The sequence below is a fragment of the Lycium ferocissimum genome, chromosome 1 (assembly GCF_029784015.1).
Source record: "Lycium ferocissimum isolate CSIRO_LF1 chromosome 1, AGI_CSIRO_Lferr_CH_V1, whole genome shotgun sequence".
Classification (NCBI taxonomy): domain Eukaryota; kingdom Viridiplantae; phylum Streptophyta; class Magnoliopsida; order Solanales; family Solanaceae; genus Lycium; species Lycium ferocissimum.
This window is the reverse complement of record NC_081342.1, coordinates 55,341,060-55,356,597: the sequence shown is the minus strand read 5'-3', so window position 1 is coordinate 55,356,597 and position 15,538 is coordinate 55,341,060. Positions and strand designations below refer to the sequence as shown.

General features: G+C 33.5%; 1 protein-coding gene across 1 annotated transcript; it reads left to right on the top strand.

Moving 5' to 3' along the window:
• Positions 1-13,852: 13,852 nt before the first annotated feature.
• On the top strand, positions 13,853-14,185 carry LOC132065415 (uncharacterized). The gene has a single exon (XM_059458812.1). It carries the CDS (start codon positions 13,853-13,855, stop codon positions 14,183-14,185), a length of 333 nt encoding a protein of 110 aa, XP_059314795.1.
• The last annotated feature ends 1,353 nt before the right edge of the window (positions 14,186-15,538 follow it).

The window sequence follows — 15,538 nt, the reverse complement described above, 5'->3', positions numbered from 1 at the left end:
ATTTTAGGAGTTTCACTTGGTGTCCCCATGATCTCCATGACTTTAGAAACCACCACTTGTTTTTCTTGGTTTCTTGTTTTCACGACCCAAACCGATGAGTCGTGACGGGAGTTTGACCTCTAGCGACCAAACACCCTTAAACACTTATCTGAGACATACTGAACATCAAAGGCCCATAAATGGCATAAACTGATCTCATAAGAGGGAAACATCAGAACTCTGTACAATCTATATATATATATATATATATATATATATATATATATATATATATATATATACACCACATCCGGAAGAACAGTGCAAGTCATCTAGGCTGCTACATATACTATACACAAAGAATAGAAGCCGACAAGGCTACATCATCCGACTACTACATACTGTTTGTCTACGAGACCTCTACCGGAACAAATTTCGCAAAAGGACGGGACAGGGCCCCGTCATACCCATATGTATACACATCCAAAAAAAGGGCATACCAAAACTACGTAGCTCCAAGATCAAATTGAGCGCATCGACCGCCGCGTTAGCATCTGAGGTCCTACTGTCGGGACCACCCGTCGTCTCCCCGTACCGCGGCATGAACGCAACCCCCGAGCAACGGGGAGTCGGCACAAAATAATGTACCGAGTATGTAAGGCATAAGAACAACATATATATATATATATATATATATATATATATAGACATAAGAATTGTGGATAAGATCTGAACTCATAAACTGAAATGACTGACTGCATGTACTTGTATGAACTAGTATCTGCCTAAACCTGCAAAAAATATGTGTTAACTAACAATGCCTCTGTGGGCACATAATATGCATGCTCATACCTATCAATGATGGTCGTGCATCTATATGAGTGCGTATATAACGCCTGATATGCGTGCGTATATAACGCCTGATATGCGTGCGTATATAACGCCTGATGTATGTGCGTATATAACGCCTGTAAGCCTCTATGGCATCTCGTCATATCATATTGGCTCCTCTGTGGCCATAATCAATATCATCATCATAGTAGTAATGCGTATATAACGCCCGATATATATCTTATATAACGCCTTCTAGTCACGGTCAATGTACATAAATATATAATGAATGTATGCATGAATAAACCGTATGAACGAATCGGCTACATAAAAGGCCGGGACCCATGAATAGAAGGATTACTCATAAATGGGGTAAATGAACATCAAAGACTGAAGTACTCCTAATACTTCTAAGAGTAGAGTAATATGGAAACTCGCTTACTCGCTTGTTGGATCATATCACAGGAACATGCCAAAAGAAGATAGGAATAACCTTAACATACCTAGAAGTATACTCAATCGTCCAACTTCTACCTCTCGAACTTGCAAGTCTACAATTAAGATAACATAGGGCTTAATTAGACTATTTACTTCGCTTACTAACCATCCTCAAATACGTATAAAGCTCAACGAACTATAGACAATAATTTTCTTTGTAAGCTTACAACTCTCCAACTTCTCATTCGATCCCACATCAACTACAATACTCACATCAACAATGCCAACACATATATATCAAGATATACGTAAACCCGCTTCCAATCATCTCTTAATATAACCCTATATCACTACATTGCCCTTCATCAACTTAACACTTCCACAATTACCTTCTCTTCACTTAATATCACTAAAACTCTTGATACTCAACTTAAATATAAGGGTAGAAATCATTTACATACCTTGAGGGGTCAAGAATCCCAAGAATCACTTCAACTTCAACTCCCTAAACTTCACAACCTTGAAGAAACCCTAATATATTCTCTCCTAATATGATGGAAAATATTGGGAGAGAATATATTAGGGTTTTTCGATTTGGAGAGAAGGAAAATATGAAATAGTGGTCGTGGACCACCTATTTATACTTGAAAGCCAAAAAGGCCGGCCGTCCGGTTCGATTTAGCGGGGTCAACCGCGCCCGTCGACGTGTCGACGATCCGTCGACTTGTCCATCGACCGCGCTCGCAAATGTATGGTCGAGGATCCGTCGACGTCGCACGTCGATGGTCCGTCGAACATGTCGACGACCCATCAACGATGACTGGTGTCCTATGATTTCCGATTCGCCGGATCGCGCGATTCGATTCATTCAACTTTTAACTCTATAAATTGCCAGGAATATCTGCTGGTACCCTCGTACACAGGGTAAGGCACTTTCTACTCCAAACTTGGGCTCGGATCTCTATTCCAAGGGCATACCCAACTAGGAAACCATAAGTTCTACTACTACGAACACGAGGGGTGTAACACTTGTGTCAGTGTCCTCATTGTCTAGAGCTTCTTTTTTATTTTATTTATCTTGATTGTTGTTTCCTTCTTCATCCTGCGTGATATTCTCATTCTCATGGATGTTCATGGGGTTGTCAATTGTGTCCTTTTTGTCTACCTCTTTTTCAAAATTTGCTCCAGTGGTAAACTCCTCATTGTTAATGTAGTTAATAGGATGAGGTTTATCCACCTAAAAATGGCACCAGTTATTTTGAAAGTCTTACTTTAGGGGTGCACTTTTCCTTCTGTTCTGTTTTGCTGGAGCACTTTTCCCTCTTAAGGACTTGTCAGCTTTGTCTATGCGAAGCACTCTACCTCTTTGATCAAATTGTTGCTTGAGAGTTACGTCTTTTGCGTCAGCCTGTTTCCATTTTGCTCATTCTCTTTCAAATTGTTGTTCTTTTCTTTTTGAGGCTCTGAAGTAGCATGTTCAACAGGTTCCCTAGGAGTGGTATGTTGTTTAATTCTTTCAGCCTCTTTACTTTTATTTTCCCTTTTCTTTTCCAATAAAGACATTCTATCATGGCATGACCTAGTTTGTTACAATGCTTACAATATTTGGGGATATTTCATATTCCAATTTTTGCACAAAACTCCTTATTGGATCATTTTCATCTTTAGTCTCAACCCAAACATTATGAACCAAAGGTTTCATCAAATCGATTTCAACTCTAACTCTAGCCATACTTGGTCTATTAATAGTTTTAGTAGCCAAGTCAAGTTCAATAGGAGTACTTGCTTCAGCAGTGATCTGTTTAACATAGTGCCATGTCTTCAAATGGAAAGGCAATCCTGGAAGTAGCACCCACACCGGCACAATTGGAAGGTCTCCTCCGGTTTAAAGTCCGGTCACCATTTTTAAAGCCAAATTTGGTATCCATCAATGTGATCAATGACACTTTTGTAAGGGATCACATTGTAGTCATCATCATTGTTGAAAGTCATAAAATTATCAAAAACCCCAGTCTTGACAGTTCCTTTCAAAGAGAATTTCTTAGAAAATTTTGACCTAATCATGTCAATTTGGAGTCTTGATTTCAAATATCACCCAACTATGGTTCGCTTGCAAGGATTAGTCATGTTCCCGCAGTAGTCTCGTGTTTTGAACAACAAGAGAAAGCAAACCATTATGGACAGTTCTCCTTGCCATAAATTGATTTTGATCGCTTCGATTTGTAGAATTTAGGGGCTTCGATAGAGAGGTAGCATAAGAGCTACCTACTAGGAGCTCCGCCGAAGTGGGTTGATCTGAGAGAGGAGGAGATTGGAGTTTCAATGGTGGGTCACCAGCTAGCGACCCCATCAAAAAGAGAAGTTGAGGTTCAGTTAACGGCTATATCAGTTGTAACGGCTATTTTATTTTTAGAGAGAAGGAGGACCTTCTTTTTCTAAAGCTTTTTTTACTTTCATATTGCCTTAACCATCATTAAAATTTTGTTTCTAATGAATTGGGTCTTTATTTACTTAATTAATCTTGTTCTATAATTTTTTTAACGGATTAGCTAACCCTATGACTCGCTCATTTACTTCGATTTGAGCTCAGAAGAGGCAAATTGAGGTTGGAAAAGATTAATTAACAAGGATTTGGGGCTTTAAACCCTATCTAATAACTTGAGTTAGGAATAGGATAGTTAACTTGAGATTCAATTGGTTGTGCTTGATATCACACTCTAAGGCTTGAAAATGCTTATAGTGAAATTCATTGATTTGGTTGGAAGACTTCTAATGAGATTTTGGAATTCATTTTCTATTAACATAAACTCACTCTTAGTTGTAAAATTGTAAAATACATTAGATCGTTACTTGAGAGTAATTTTCCTTGTATCCATGCTTGTGGCCATTGACCATTTTACCTGCTTTCTAGTTAGTTTTATCTTTGTTAGTTCTTAAATAAAAAATCTAATATTGAAAAAGTGTTTGGCTTAGATTAGTTGGTGATAAATACTTACTTTCTGAATCGCCCTTATATTGTTCTCTGTGGGATTCGACCCTGACTCATAGTTGGATAAATTATATTGCATACTACCGAGCACACTTTTTTTTAGGAGTGAATTTAGACGTTATCAGAACCCGAGACCTCTAGTTAAGGGAGGAGCCTCATTCGCTGCACCACATTCTTCAATGTTGTATTTGTTTGACTTGTTCAAATGAGTAGGCTAGCCATTAATTTTAAATCTGGAAAGGGCCCAAAAATTGCCTAAAACCTATTGGATTTGGCTAAAAAAAAAAAAAAAAAAAAAAGGCCCCCTTCCATCTATTGGGTAAAAAATGCCCTTAACATTATTTTTTGGTTTAAAGATACTCCTAATCTATTATATATGGCTAAAAAATATCCCGAGTCATTTGCACAAATGCCCTTATTTCGGAGTGGTTTTTTCCGCTCAAATTTGTGGTCTTTAATTTTTGTCCTTCAGTACTTTAAGTTGCAAAGAAGAGGACAAAAAAACCCCATCACCGAAACTTACATAACTTTTTCACCCGACAAAAAATTATATTTTCGCATCATAATATCCCAGAAGTTATACTCCGCTCGGCATAACTTACTTATGTCGGGCGGCTATGAAATACATTATGACTTCCCTGACAGAAGTTGTGTAACGCTTATAACAACTTATGCCGATAAATGAATAATGTATTTCATAGCAACACAGAGGCCCACACACTAGAAAACTTAAGTCAAAAGGAGTAAAAGTTCAGTTCAGAAGATAAAAACTTTATAAATGTTACACAACGTGTGGTAAGAGTGGCTCCTTGGGCGAGCAGCACCATTGCCACATGGTCTTCTCTCCCCAGCCATAGTTTCGTTTTCCAGTTGGAAGGCACCCTCACCTACTTTCCTGAGTGAACGTCAATCAACCTTGAGCCTTGCACCACTGTTCAAGGGGAGATTGTAGAGTAGTCATTTCACTTATACTTTCACATTGAAAAATCTAAGGTCTTCAACCATAAAGGAAACCTTCTAGAAGAAGGAGGTTATCTCATCTTTGTCGCCCTCACTTTGTAACCCTATTGAGCAAATAAACATCACAAGCTTCCTACTTGATTTATTATTTTGTCTCGTTTATTCTACGCCTATTACATATTTGTTTTAGTTTACGTTTCACGGTTTGACCACAAGATAAAAGATTTTGATTGGATACGATTCGCTTGTCTTTAACTCCTATACAAAATTTAATTGTTAGCTAGAAACCATTTTTAGCGGCAAACAATATCTTCAAATGGTCAATACTCTCAACTTACATACTTTGTATAAGGTATCAAATTAAAGTTCTTCGTTTCTAGTTTTCAACGCTTCAAATTGTTTTTTATCTGGACATTCCTATAAAAAATAATGATCTTTTTACCTCAGTCTGTATGGTCGCCTAGGTGACTGCGATGCTCCCCATTGCGGTGGAACCTCACTATAATTGACTACAAATTGACCACGTACGGTTCCTCAATAGGTAACCCCAGACACGGGGGCATAGGAGGAGTCATACAAGATACCAATGACAACTGGATCATCGGTTATATGAAAAGGATCTACCATATTTGAATCAGCTTTATTTAATATGGAAAAATCTAGATCATCTCACTTAGAAATTGCATTTCGGATTCAACAACTAATATATCCACACCTCGCCCAAAAAAGTCAATTATCACCTACGTCATACATATACTATTAGTTTTAGTTTAAAAAAAAAATGCATATACTATTATGCATTTACGGACTAAAACAAAAAATACAACATAAATGAATAAAAGAATATTCGTATATTTATGTCAACAATATAGCGCTTAAATTACTAAAAGATCAAGAATAAAGATAAGCCTATCAAAAAAAAAGGAAAGAAACCTCTCTTATAGTCCACTATAGCACACCTATACTAATGAATGAATAAAGCAACAAAAAAAAAAAAAAAATATCCTGTCCTCTAATTGTCATCATCACTTTTGATTAGCAGAGGGTTGAAGATAATATGAAAAGAATAAAAGATAAGTAAGGTATTTGTGAATAATCCACAAATGCATGTGACAATAGCTCCTAATACTTTTGAGCAGAAAATTGGAACAAAACGGCAAATGGGTTGCCAGCTTGATTGAATATTTCCATTCTTGAGAAGAGAGTAAGTCTCTAATGCTGCAGCACAACTTGCAACAAGTATCATTGCAATAACCTAGAGATTAAAACATAATTAGGAATAATAGAAGATTTAATTATGGAGGAAGAATTAATATAAAGGTGTATTTCAGCTAAAGGGTTGAATGCATGATGATATGTTAATATAGTTATTTGGGTATTTATTTAATTAAAAATCTTGAAGAGTTAAAAGAATTTTGTCAGACAAATTACAACACACGTTTATTTTGTCCAACTAACACTCAGACATTGTTATTAATATCTTTCGTACTAAAAATATTCATGAAAACATTCCTCGATTTGGTAATGTTATTATAAATCTTAGACATTGCTTTTTTCCAAAGAATATTTTTCATTTACCAACCAAACAACAAAAAATAATTTTCAGGAAAAATTTAGAAATTTTTTTCTTAGAAAATAACTTTTGTCACCAATCACTCTTATTCATAATTTTCCTAAAGCCGCAGTAAATATATACTTTTTTAACTAGAGATTGAGCAATATAGACTTTTGAGGATTAAATTCTGAAAGTAAACTATTAAAAGATGTATTTCTTATTAGATATATAAGCAAAAAGTGGAGGAAGTTAAATGGAAAAAAAAAAAAAAAAAAAACCAACGGGAAAAGGTGAGAAAAAGGCACAAACAGAGATATAGAAGGTTAAGAATTTCCCATAAAATTTTAATTACTTCTATTACGTACTGTTAATAATATAAAGTAATAAATATGGTCTTTCTAATTTTTCAAATAAAAGATGGAACTTTCGAGTTTCACAAAGGTGGTATGCGTAAGTGATTTTCGCCTAAGAATTATTTATTTGATTAGATTACTTAAAAGGTAATTACAACTTACAAGTTAACTCTATTTAATGGAGTAGCATTGATTGATAACCTAAAATAAACGATACGCGATCTGTTATACATAGTAAACAAAATTTATTACATTGTTAGATAACTTAAAGAATGAATTTAAGTTGTATACACTAATAAAATAAAAACAAATTACACTGAAAATATAATTTGACCTCGCAGGTTACTTACCATTTATTTTTTTATTATCAATCAATGCTTATTAAACAGAGCTACCTATAATTATCTTTTAAATAAGTTGATTAATTAATATTTTTATACTAATATGTGAAACATTTTTTTAATCTTAACTCTATTTTTTCATAGGAGAAAAAACTGTAAATAAGAGAAATAAGTCCATTACCATATCCAGAACAACGACCAACTTCCATAGAAGACTCCCATTAGGAAGAATTATAACAAGAAGGTTGTAAGCAGCTCCAAGAAAGTTCACTACTATAAAGAACCTGATAACCAAAATTATTATAAAGTTGTTAATTAAAAGCTCATCTGTAACAAGACCTGAAATTTATTTAAAATTTAGGTAATGAGTACTTTTTGTTATGAAGTTAAATATTTTAAAAAATATATATAAATTGACTAGCTAGGAGTATATAAAAAATGTGCATGGTAATTTTACTTGCTGAACAATATTTCCTTAAAAATTGCATAAACTAAATAAGGAAAGTAATAATTTCTTACCTTTTCTTGATCTTGATAATATTTAATAGTACATTTTACTCTTTGACTTTCATGTTATTAAACACTATACTATATATATGGTCATAGTCATAAGTCATATGCACACATGTCCGATCCAAACATAAGGAAAGAATTTATTTTTACGAAATATATATCTGTTACATCAAAGTTTATATGTAAGCTAATCAGTTGAAGATCTATACACTAACAATATAAGAGAATATTTATACACTTAAATCATTTATTAGGTAATTAAAAGTAAATCTCATAATCAACATTAATTGATATTGTGATAAAAATGGTAACTATATTAATATGATGGGTTCAACTATCTGTGTGTATAACTTAGTATTTAAGTTATTTACACTATCAATGTAGTTTAACTCGCAAGAACACAATAAATTGCTATTTTTATCAGGTTATCAATTTATCGCTAATTACCTTGTTTTTACACTGACGGTGCACGGAACTTCAATCTCAAACTCAAATATAGAGGAAACTAAAAGGATTTTTTTACATTTTTGTCCCGTCGGCTGATATTAGTTACGGGCAATAACCAAAATATATACGTGTATTATATGTATATTTTGTGTATACAACATGTATATTATATGTGTATGTATACTTAATATAAAAAACCTATATTCTGAGTGGTACAAAAATGTAATTAAGAAATATATAAACATATGATATGAGTTTTGAGAGGTGAAAATTCTTACTGGAAGCTGTTCCAATCCTTGTATGTTGGTTTAAAAGTGTATCCATTGTAAGAATCCTCGTAAGATGCTAAAAAAGTGTATCCATCTTTTATGTGAACCGTTTGTCTGCTATTCAACATGGTAAGTGCAGCTGCTAACGTTGTAGCAAAGATGATGAATCTTACTCCTATCGAAACTTTTGTCTTCGCCATTATATTCCTGCGAATTCTGCATTTATAAAAACAAAATAGAAAAGAAAGAATTAGATTTTTCAAATAGTCATTCAATTAGTAGTTATTATATCAGAAATTAAAAATAAAAAAAATAAAAAAGGAAATAGGGTATCAAACCATGCACACAAATGAATAAATGTGCATCTATTTTTGTTTATCACAGTCTGAATTAACATCATGAGTTCAAAAATAAAGTACCTTTAGCATACAAGAGTAATTTTAAGTGTTATTTTTTAGTTTTTTTTTTTTTTTTTTTTTTTTTGTTAAAATACGAAAAGAAGACAGTGAAAATTGAATGCACACAAATATTGTATGAAAGATTCCTACCAGTAAAAAAATAGTTTTGTTTTTCATAAGGACAAGAGCTTTGGTCAAAGAAAGCAATATAATGGTGTGAGAAAGAGCACAAGAAAAAGAAAAACATACAATTTGATTGCGTGAGAGAAGGAAATCCTTTAGAAATTTTTACCAAAGAAAAAGATGGAGAGGAGCGTTTAGCCGAGTAAGGAGGGGAATTTAAGGGAGAAAGAAGTTCCGATTTAGGCATCCAGCCCACTACTACGAATTTGGGCTTGGCCCAAAGCATTGTCAATTAGAAGGGTCTCAGGAAGAAATTGTAATATTTTACGGAAAAATTATCTAATATAACTGATTATGCTCGATAATTACACTATATAGCAGTACTTTTAAATAATTACAAGACATTGTTGTTATTATACCATATCTTCATTGATATATGTATCCCTAAATTGTAGGTACAATTCTTATATCGTGCGCATATTGTGTATATATTACTAGTGTACAGAGACGGATTCAGAATTTTAATTATACGGATTCAATTTTAAGATTTTTAGTATTGAACCCATCATATTTTTAAATTTATGCGTTCATATCTACTATTTATTACAATTTTAATAATTTTACACATAAATTTACACTCCGCGTCGAAAGTTGAACCCCCATTTATAATGGTAGATACGCCACTGCCAGTGTGTATACATTGATAATGCATGTGCGCGCGCACAGGGTGTTGTATATGCTATGTTTTGAAAAAAAAAAATATTGCAACATTTTTTATTAAAAATAAAATAAAATAAAATAAAAAGATATCGTTGTGCCTTGCCAAAAAGGGCACTAGTCTCGCTACTTTTGAAGTTTTCTCATATTTTGTCACATCAAAACCATATCATTCATAAATGTCAAAACGACACTTTTGACTGAAGCAATTTTATTCAGCTACATTGGTGAGGCACGCCTCAAGAATCACATGGTAATTAACCTTCGTAAGGAAATGATCTTCCGTAGCCACTTATTGGAATATAAAAAATGACGTTTTCAAATTTTGTGTGTTATTTTCATATATAGTATGTGTAAAAATGAACTTTTTTTATAAAAAGAACATAAAACTAAAAACAAATTTCAATTAACCCATTTAAATTATGGTAATAAAAGATTTTGTTTACACTATTTTTGGATTTTAACACGTGATATCAAGTTAGTTACCATACTTTTCAAATCAAGTTCTTCGCACTTTTAAGGGTTAAGATACAAAAACTTTTGCCTCTAGCTTCAGGCCAATTAGCCAATTACCAGCCTTTCCCTTATTGTCTTTGTCACTGAACTTGGCGATCTTTGGTACTTAAACCATTACAAGAGAGGAGACAGGTTGTTTGAGTAATGATTTTCATTTGACATCCTCATAGGTCCAGAAGTTACGCAAATTTGTTTAGGGCAACTTACATAAATAAATGTCTTTTAATGCTTGCTTTCAATCCGTAGCTATCTTTTCTAAAATTACATTTTGTAGCTACTATTTGTAGCAACAGGCACTGTATTTGCGTGTATTCGAATACACGCACATATTGTATCCAAAAAACAAAACGCTGTAAAATAGAAATTAAATGTGGAGGGAATCCATTTAAATAAGAAAACAGAGTAATATCTTCCACAATTCACTCCTCTGATATTAGCTTTCATAATTCGACACGTTTCTCCTTCCTCTTTCCTCCTTCAAATTACGTAACGTAAATTCAAATTTCAAAAACATAAACTGAAGAGGAAAAGCAAAACAAAGCATACTTCTTTGAATAGGTAATTCGAAATACATGATTTATATTTCAAAACTTCATTGAATAGGTAATTCCAAATGCATGATTTATATTTCAAAATAACTTAAGATTCAATTGTATTTTAGTATCTTATTTATCACAACTTTTTGTGAGGTTTTAACGAATTCAGCAGTGGTTTTTGTTTCAGAAATCGTTCAACTGCAGTGATAAAAGGACTTTTTTTCATGTCTAAATTCGTTTGTTATGTATTGTATTTTACTTGATTAGTCGATTTCTACACTGTTAGTTATAGTTGAATAATGACTGAAATTTGATAATGTATTTCAAGTGGTAAGCAATCGCCTTGAATTCTTTTTTTTCGAATTCAAAAATGTCTAGTTTAACAGCATTAATTTGACAGTGAGGTAATTAGAACGACGAGAATTTTTATGTGAATTACAGAATAGATGCTATCGTTTTCAAAGAGTTTGCGTCGTATGTAGATTTGGTACAAACAATAGCAAATCAGTCGAAGTTAGATACAAGCATAAAAAACATAAACATCAAATACACAGTGGAAGGAAATCCCATGCTGATGGAAACACACAACGATATGGGCGTGAGAGTGTATGTCGAATTAAAAAGAGATAACAAACAGTTCGGTATGTATCCGTTGTGCATTACTACAACTGATAAGAGCAGTGATAACTGTGTATCCGGTGAAAGTTGTATTCAATGAGAGGTGTTGCAACTTGGATACACAAATCAAATGAATGCCATGGAAACAATCGGGTCTATAGATTTGGCGTCATTAAGTTGTGGCAAGGCTGTTGTTGTATTCGAAAACGACAACAGTCTGATTATCTCAAACAAGAATCAAAAAGAGGTTGTTGTTGATCAAGTGTACAAGGACAAAGACACATTAAAGGTTGTGATGGCAAATTATGCAATTTCAAATAGGTTCAATTTCCGCGCCGAGAGGTCTAATGTGTAAAGGTAAGTTTAAAATTTTTATGGTGTATATAACTGTATGCATTGAAACTATATAAGTGTATATATGTGTATTGTAATTAATACATGTATGCATGTGTATCCAAAAAAAATAACTTAAATACATGTATTCTCAAAAAAAATGTTGGTTGTTGAACTAATTAGATATGTATATATACAGCAGTATGTATTTGAATTCAAACAATGCATTCAAATAGTTTGTATCATCATAAATTTGTTTATGTATTCAACTGTTGTATCTGTTCATATATTCTTATACATGTATTGAACTGATGTATGTAAACTTAATGTATTTGTATTCATGTGTGCATCTGTTGCTATACACTTATATGCGTATCCAAAGAATGTGATTGGAAATTCACGGCGTCAAGTGTTGGTAAATCTGAAATGTTCAGAGTTAGAGAGTTTCGTGACAAGCATATATGTCCATTGAAGGATAAGGTGTATTCAAAACCCCAAGCAACAAGTTGGTTGATAGGTGGAGTTGTTAAACAATAGCCAACCATAAGAAGATACACCCCTAGTGATATAGCGAAGGATGTCAAAAATGATTTTGGCATGGATGTGTCCTACATGTTAGTTTGGCGTGCTAAAGAAAAGGCTATGAAGGAGTTAAGGGGGTAACCGGTAGATTCTTACAACAAATTACCCGGATACCTATACATCATGGATAAAACACACCCTGGTTCAAATATAAGAATGCGGAAATCCCACGACAATGAGTTCCAATATCTATTTGTATCACTGTACACATTTATTAAGGGTTTTGAGTCTTATAGACCCATTGTGATAGTAGATGGGAGCCACCTCAAAACAGTATTCAATGCGACATTCGTTTCAGCAAGCACATTAGACGGTGCAGGTAAGTCAAATACATATATATAGTTGTTATGCAATGACATGAATACACTCACATACAATATTGATTATACTCAAATGAATATATTCAAACTAAATTCTTTGTTCGATTACAACTGTATGTGTAGGTAATGTACTGCCCCTAGCATATGGTATGATTCATTCAAAGAATGATAGGTCTTGGATGTGGTTCTTTGAGCGGTTCAGGGAAGCTTGTGGAGTTAGAGAGAACATGTGTATTGTATCTGATAGGCATGAGAGCATAATCAAAGTTGTATCTAGAATTCATCCAACTGTTCCGCATTTTGCATGCATATGGCATCTATGGGGTAACGTATGTAAGAAATACAAGAAAAGTCATGATGTGTTGAGTCCCGTGTTCTATGCAATAGCAAAAGAATACACACAGGATAAATTTGATGAGCTGATGGAGAAGGTTGAGAAGGTAGATATTCAAGTGAAAGAATATTTGAAATTAGCTAGAAGGGAAAAGTGGGTTAGAGTGTATGCATCTGTTAACCGAGAATGGACAATGACTTCAAACATTGCATAGTGTATTAATTCAGGACTTGTAGCAGTAAGAGAACAGCCTATATTTGAGTTTCTCGAAGAAGTGAGGAAGATGGAATTATAATAACCGGATAAATGGTACATACATGTTCACAACATTTGGAAAATAAAATCAGGAGTTGTTATCAATAAATAAGTATCTATGTTTACGTATGATGGTATGTTTCAGTTTCATTAGTTGAAATATATTCGACTGACATGCAATTATATTTAGTTGTATTTGAGGGTTGCAGTATGTTTATGACCATAATGATTTTATTTTCTGAACATGTATTTGTATGCATTTTTATTATATGTATTTATATTTATCTATATATATTTGACTGCACCAAGGCTTATAAAATACAATGCTTTTTTGTAGGTGGAACCATGAACTGAATACTTGTACACGGTTCATGATACAGGAAGGCGTTTAATAGTTTGCTTGAAAAACAAAACTTGCAGTTGTCGGATGTTTCAATTGGACGAAATGTCATGCCCACAGGCATGGACTGCCATTAAGAAAAAAAATCTCATGGCTGACAACTATTGCTCAGAAGTATTCAAATCGCATATCGTGGTGAAGACATATGATGTAGTCGTGGATCCTCTACCTGATGAGAGTGAATGGAAGATTCCTACATACATCTCAGAGGATGTAGTTTTGCAACCAAGATACAAGAGACCTCTAGGTAGGCCGAAGAAGAAGCGTGATAAGCCATTAGTTGAATTGCTTCTTGGTAAACATAGACATGCTTGTAATACCTGGGGACATCTTGGACACAATAGTCGTTCTTGTAATAATGAGCCTCGAAAGAAGTAATTGCTTATGTTTATAAGTGTTTACATTTGTTAGTTAAATATGTTATTGGTTTTCAATATTGAATAAAGGAAGTCACTTTGAATACATTGCAATATTTGTGTAATAAGTTCTTCCAGAATTATGAACTGATTTCTGAATACGTATACATATGAATACACCACGTTGATCAGTACTTTAAAAAATAAGGCAATCTTATTCTGTTTGGATACTTAATTATATTCTAGTTGAATGCATCCAAATGGTGGATATAGATGTTGTAAAACATGAAAAATATCACTGTGTCATCCATTTTATATCCTGGCAATGTTATATGAAGTAACAGTGTATTTATTTAGTTAAATATCCATATGTAGCATTATGTATTTAATAGTGAATACAATTTTGAATTAGAGAGAAATACACTGTGTTAAATACAAATAGGTACACTTGTATCCAAATCAAAAATACATGTTAAACTACATTCAGATGCATTCAGATACTTTGTGTATTCACAAATCTCTTCAACAAATATATTTGACAGTGGCCATGTTAAATACAGTCACATACACTTGTTAAGTAAATAATCCAACACACACCTGCTTTTCTTAAAATGGTTTGATGTATTTGATAGTCGCCATGTTAAATACAGTCAGATACACCTTGGGTATTCATAAATCTATAAAGTAATTACAAAGGTTTCAATTAAACTTCAAAATACTGATAAGTAGATAATCCAACATACATTTGTTTTTCTGAAACTAAATACATCTAAAATATATGATATACAAACAATCATAGTTTGCATTTCAAATTCAAAATTTATAAAACACTACTAATTAACATTGATTGTTTCAACTTTGTCATAATCTACGGCTGGCCTAACTGGTCTTGGTGGCACCTTGATATCGCTATAGCATTTCCAAAGACCTTCCGTGCAGCGTAGTCCCACAGGAGTGCACTGTATCTTGTACGGAGCATCTATTCATCAATTTATGCTAGAATACCTTCACCCGAGCTCATATATTCAGCGAATGCTGCCACATAAACACCACAATCCCTGCAAAATATGATAGAAATTTATGAATGAATAACATGTATGGAAAAAAAAGGTCAAAATACAAGCAAAATATATACATGCTCGCAGAGTCTTGTTGTGGCAGGATTTCAACATACTCTACTTCAAGGTTATCATTCTATGGCATGTCCGTATATGCTGGGTGTTTTGACCAATTGATGCCTTGTTTGTGAGTGTAGAAACCACTGATGTGTAGATAATGTAGCAGAAGGGTAGCAAGCTTGTGTATTTCACCTTTAACAATTGCATTGTGGCCCTGCGGCTCGGTATGAGTTGTAGACATAAAGGCGCCTGTCATA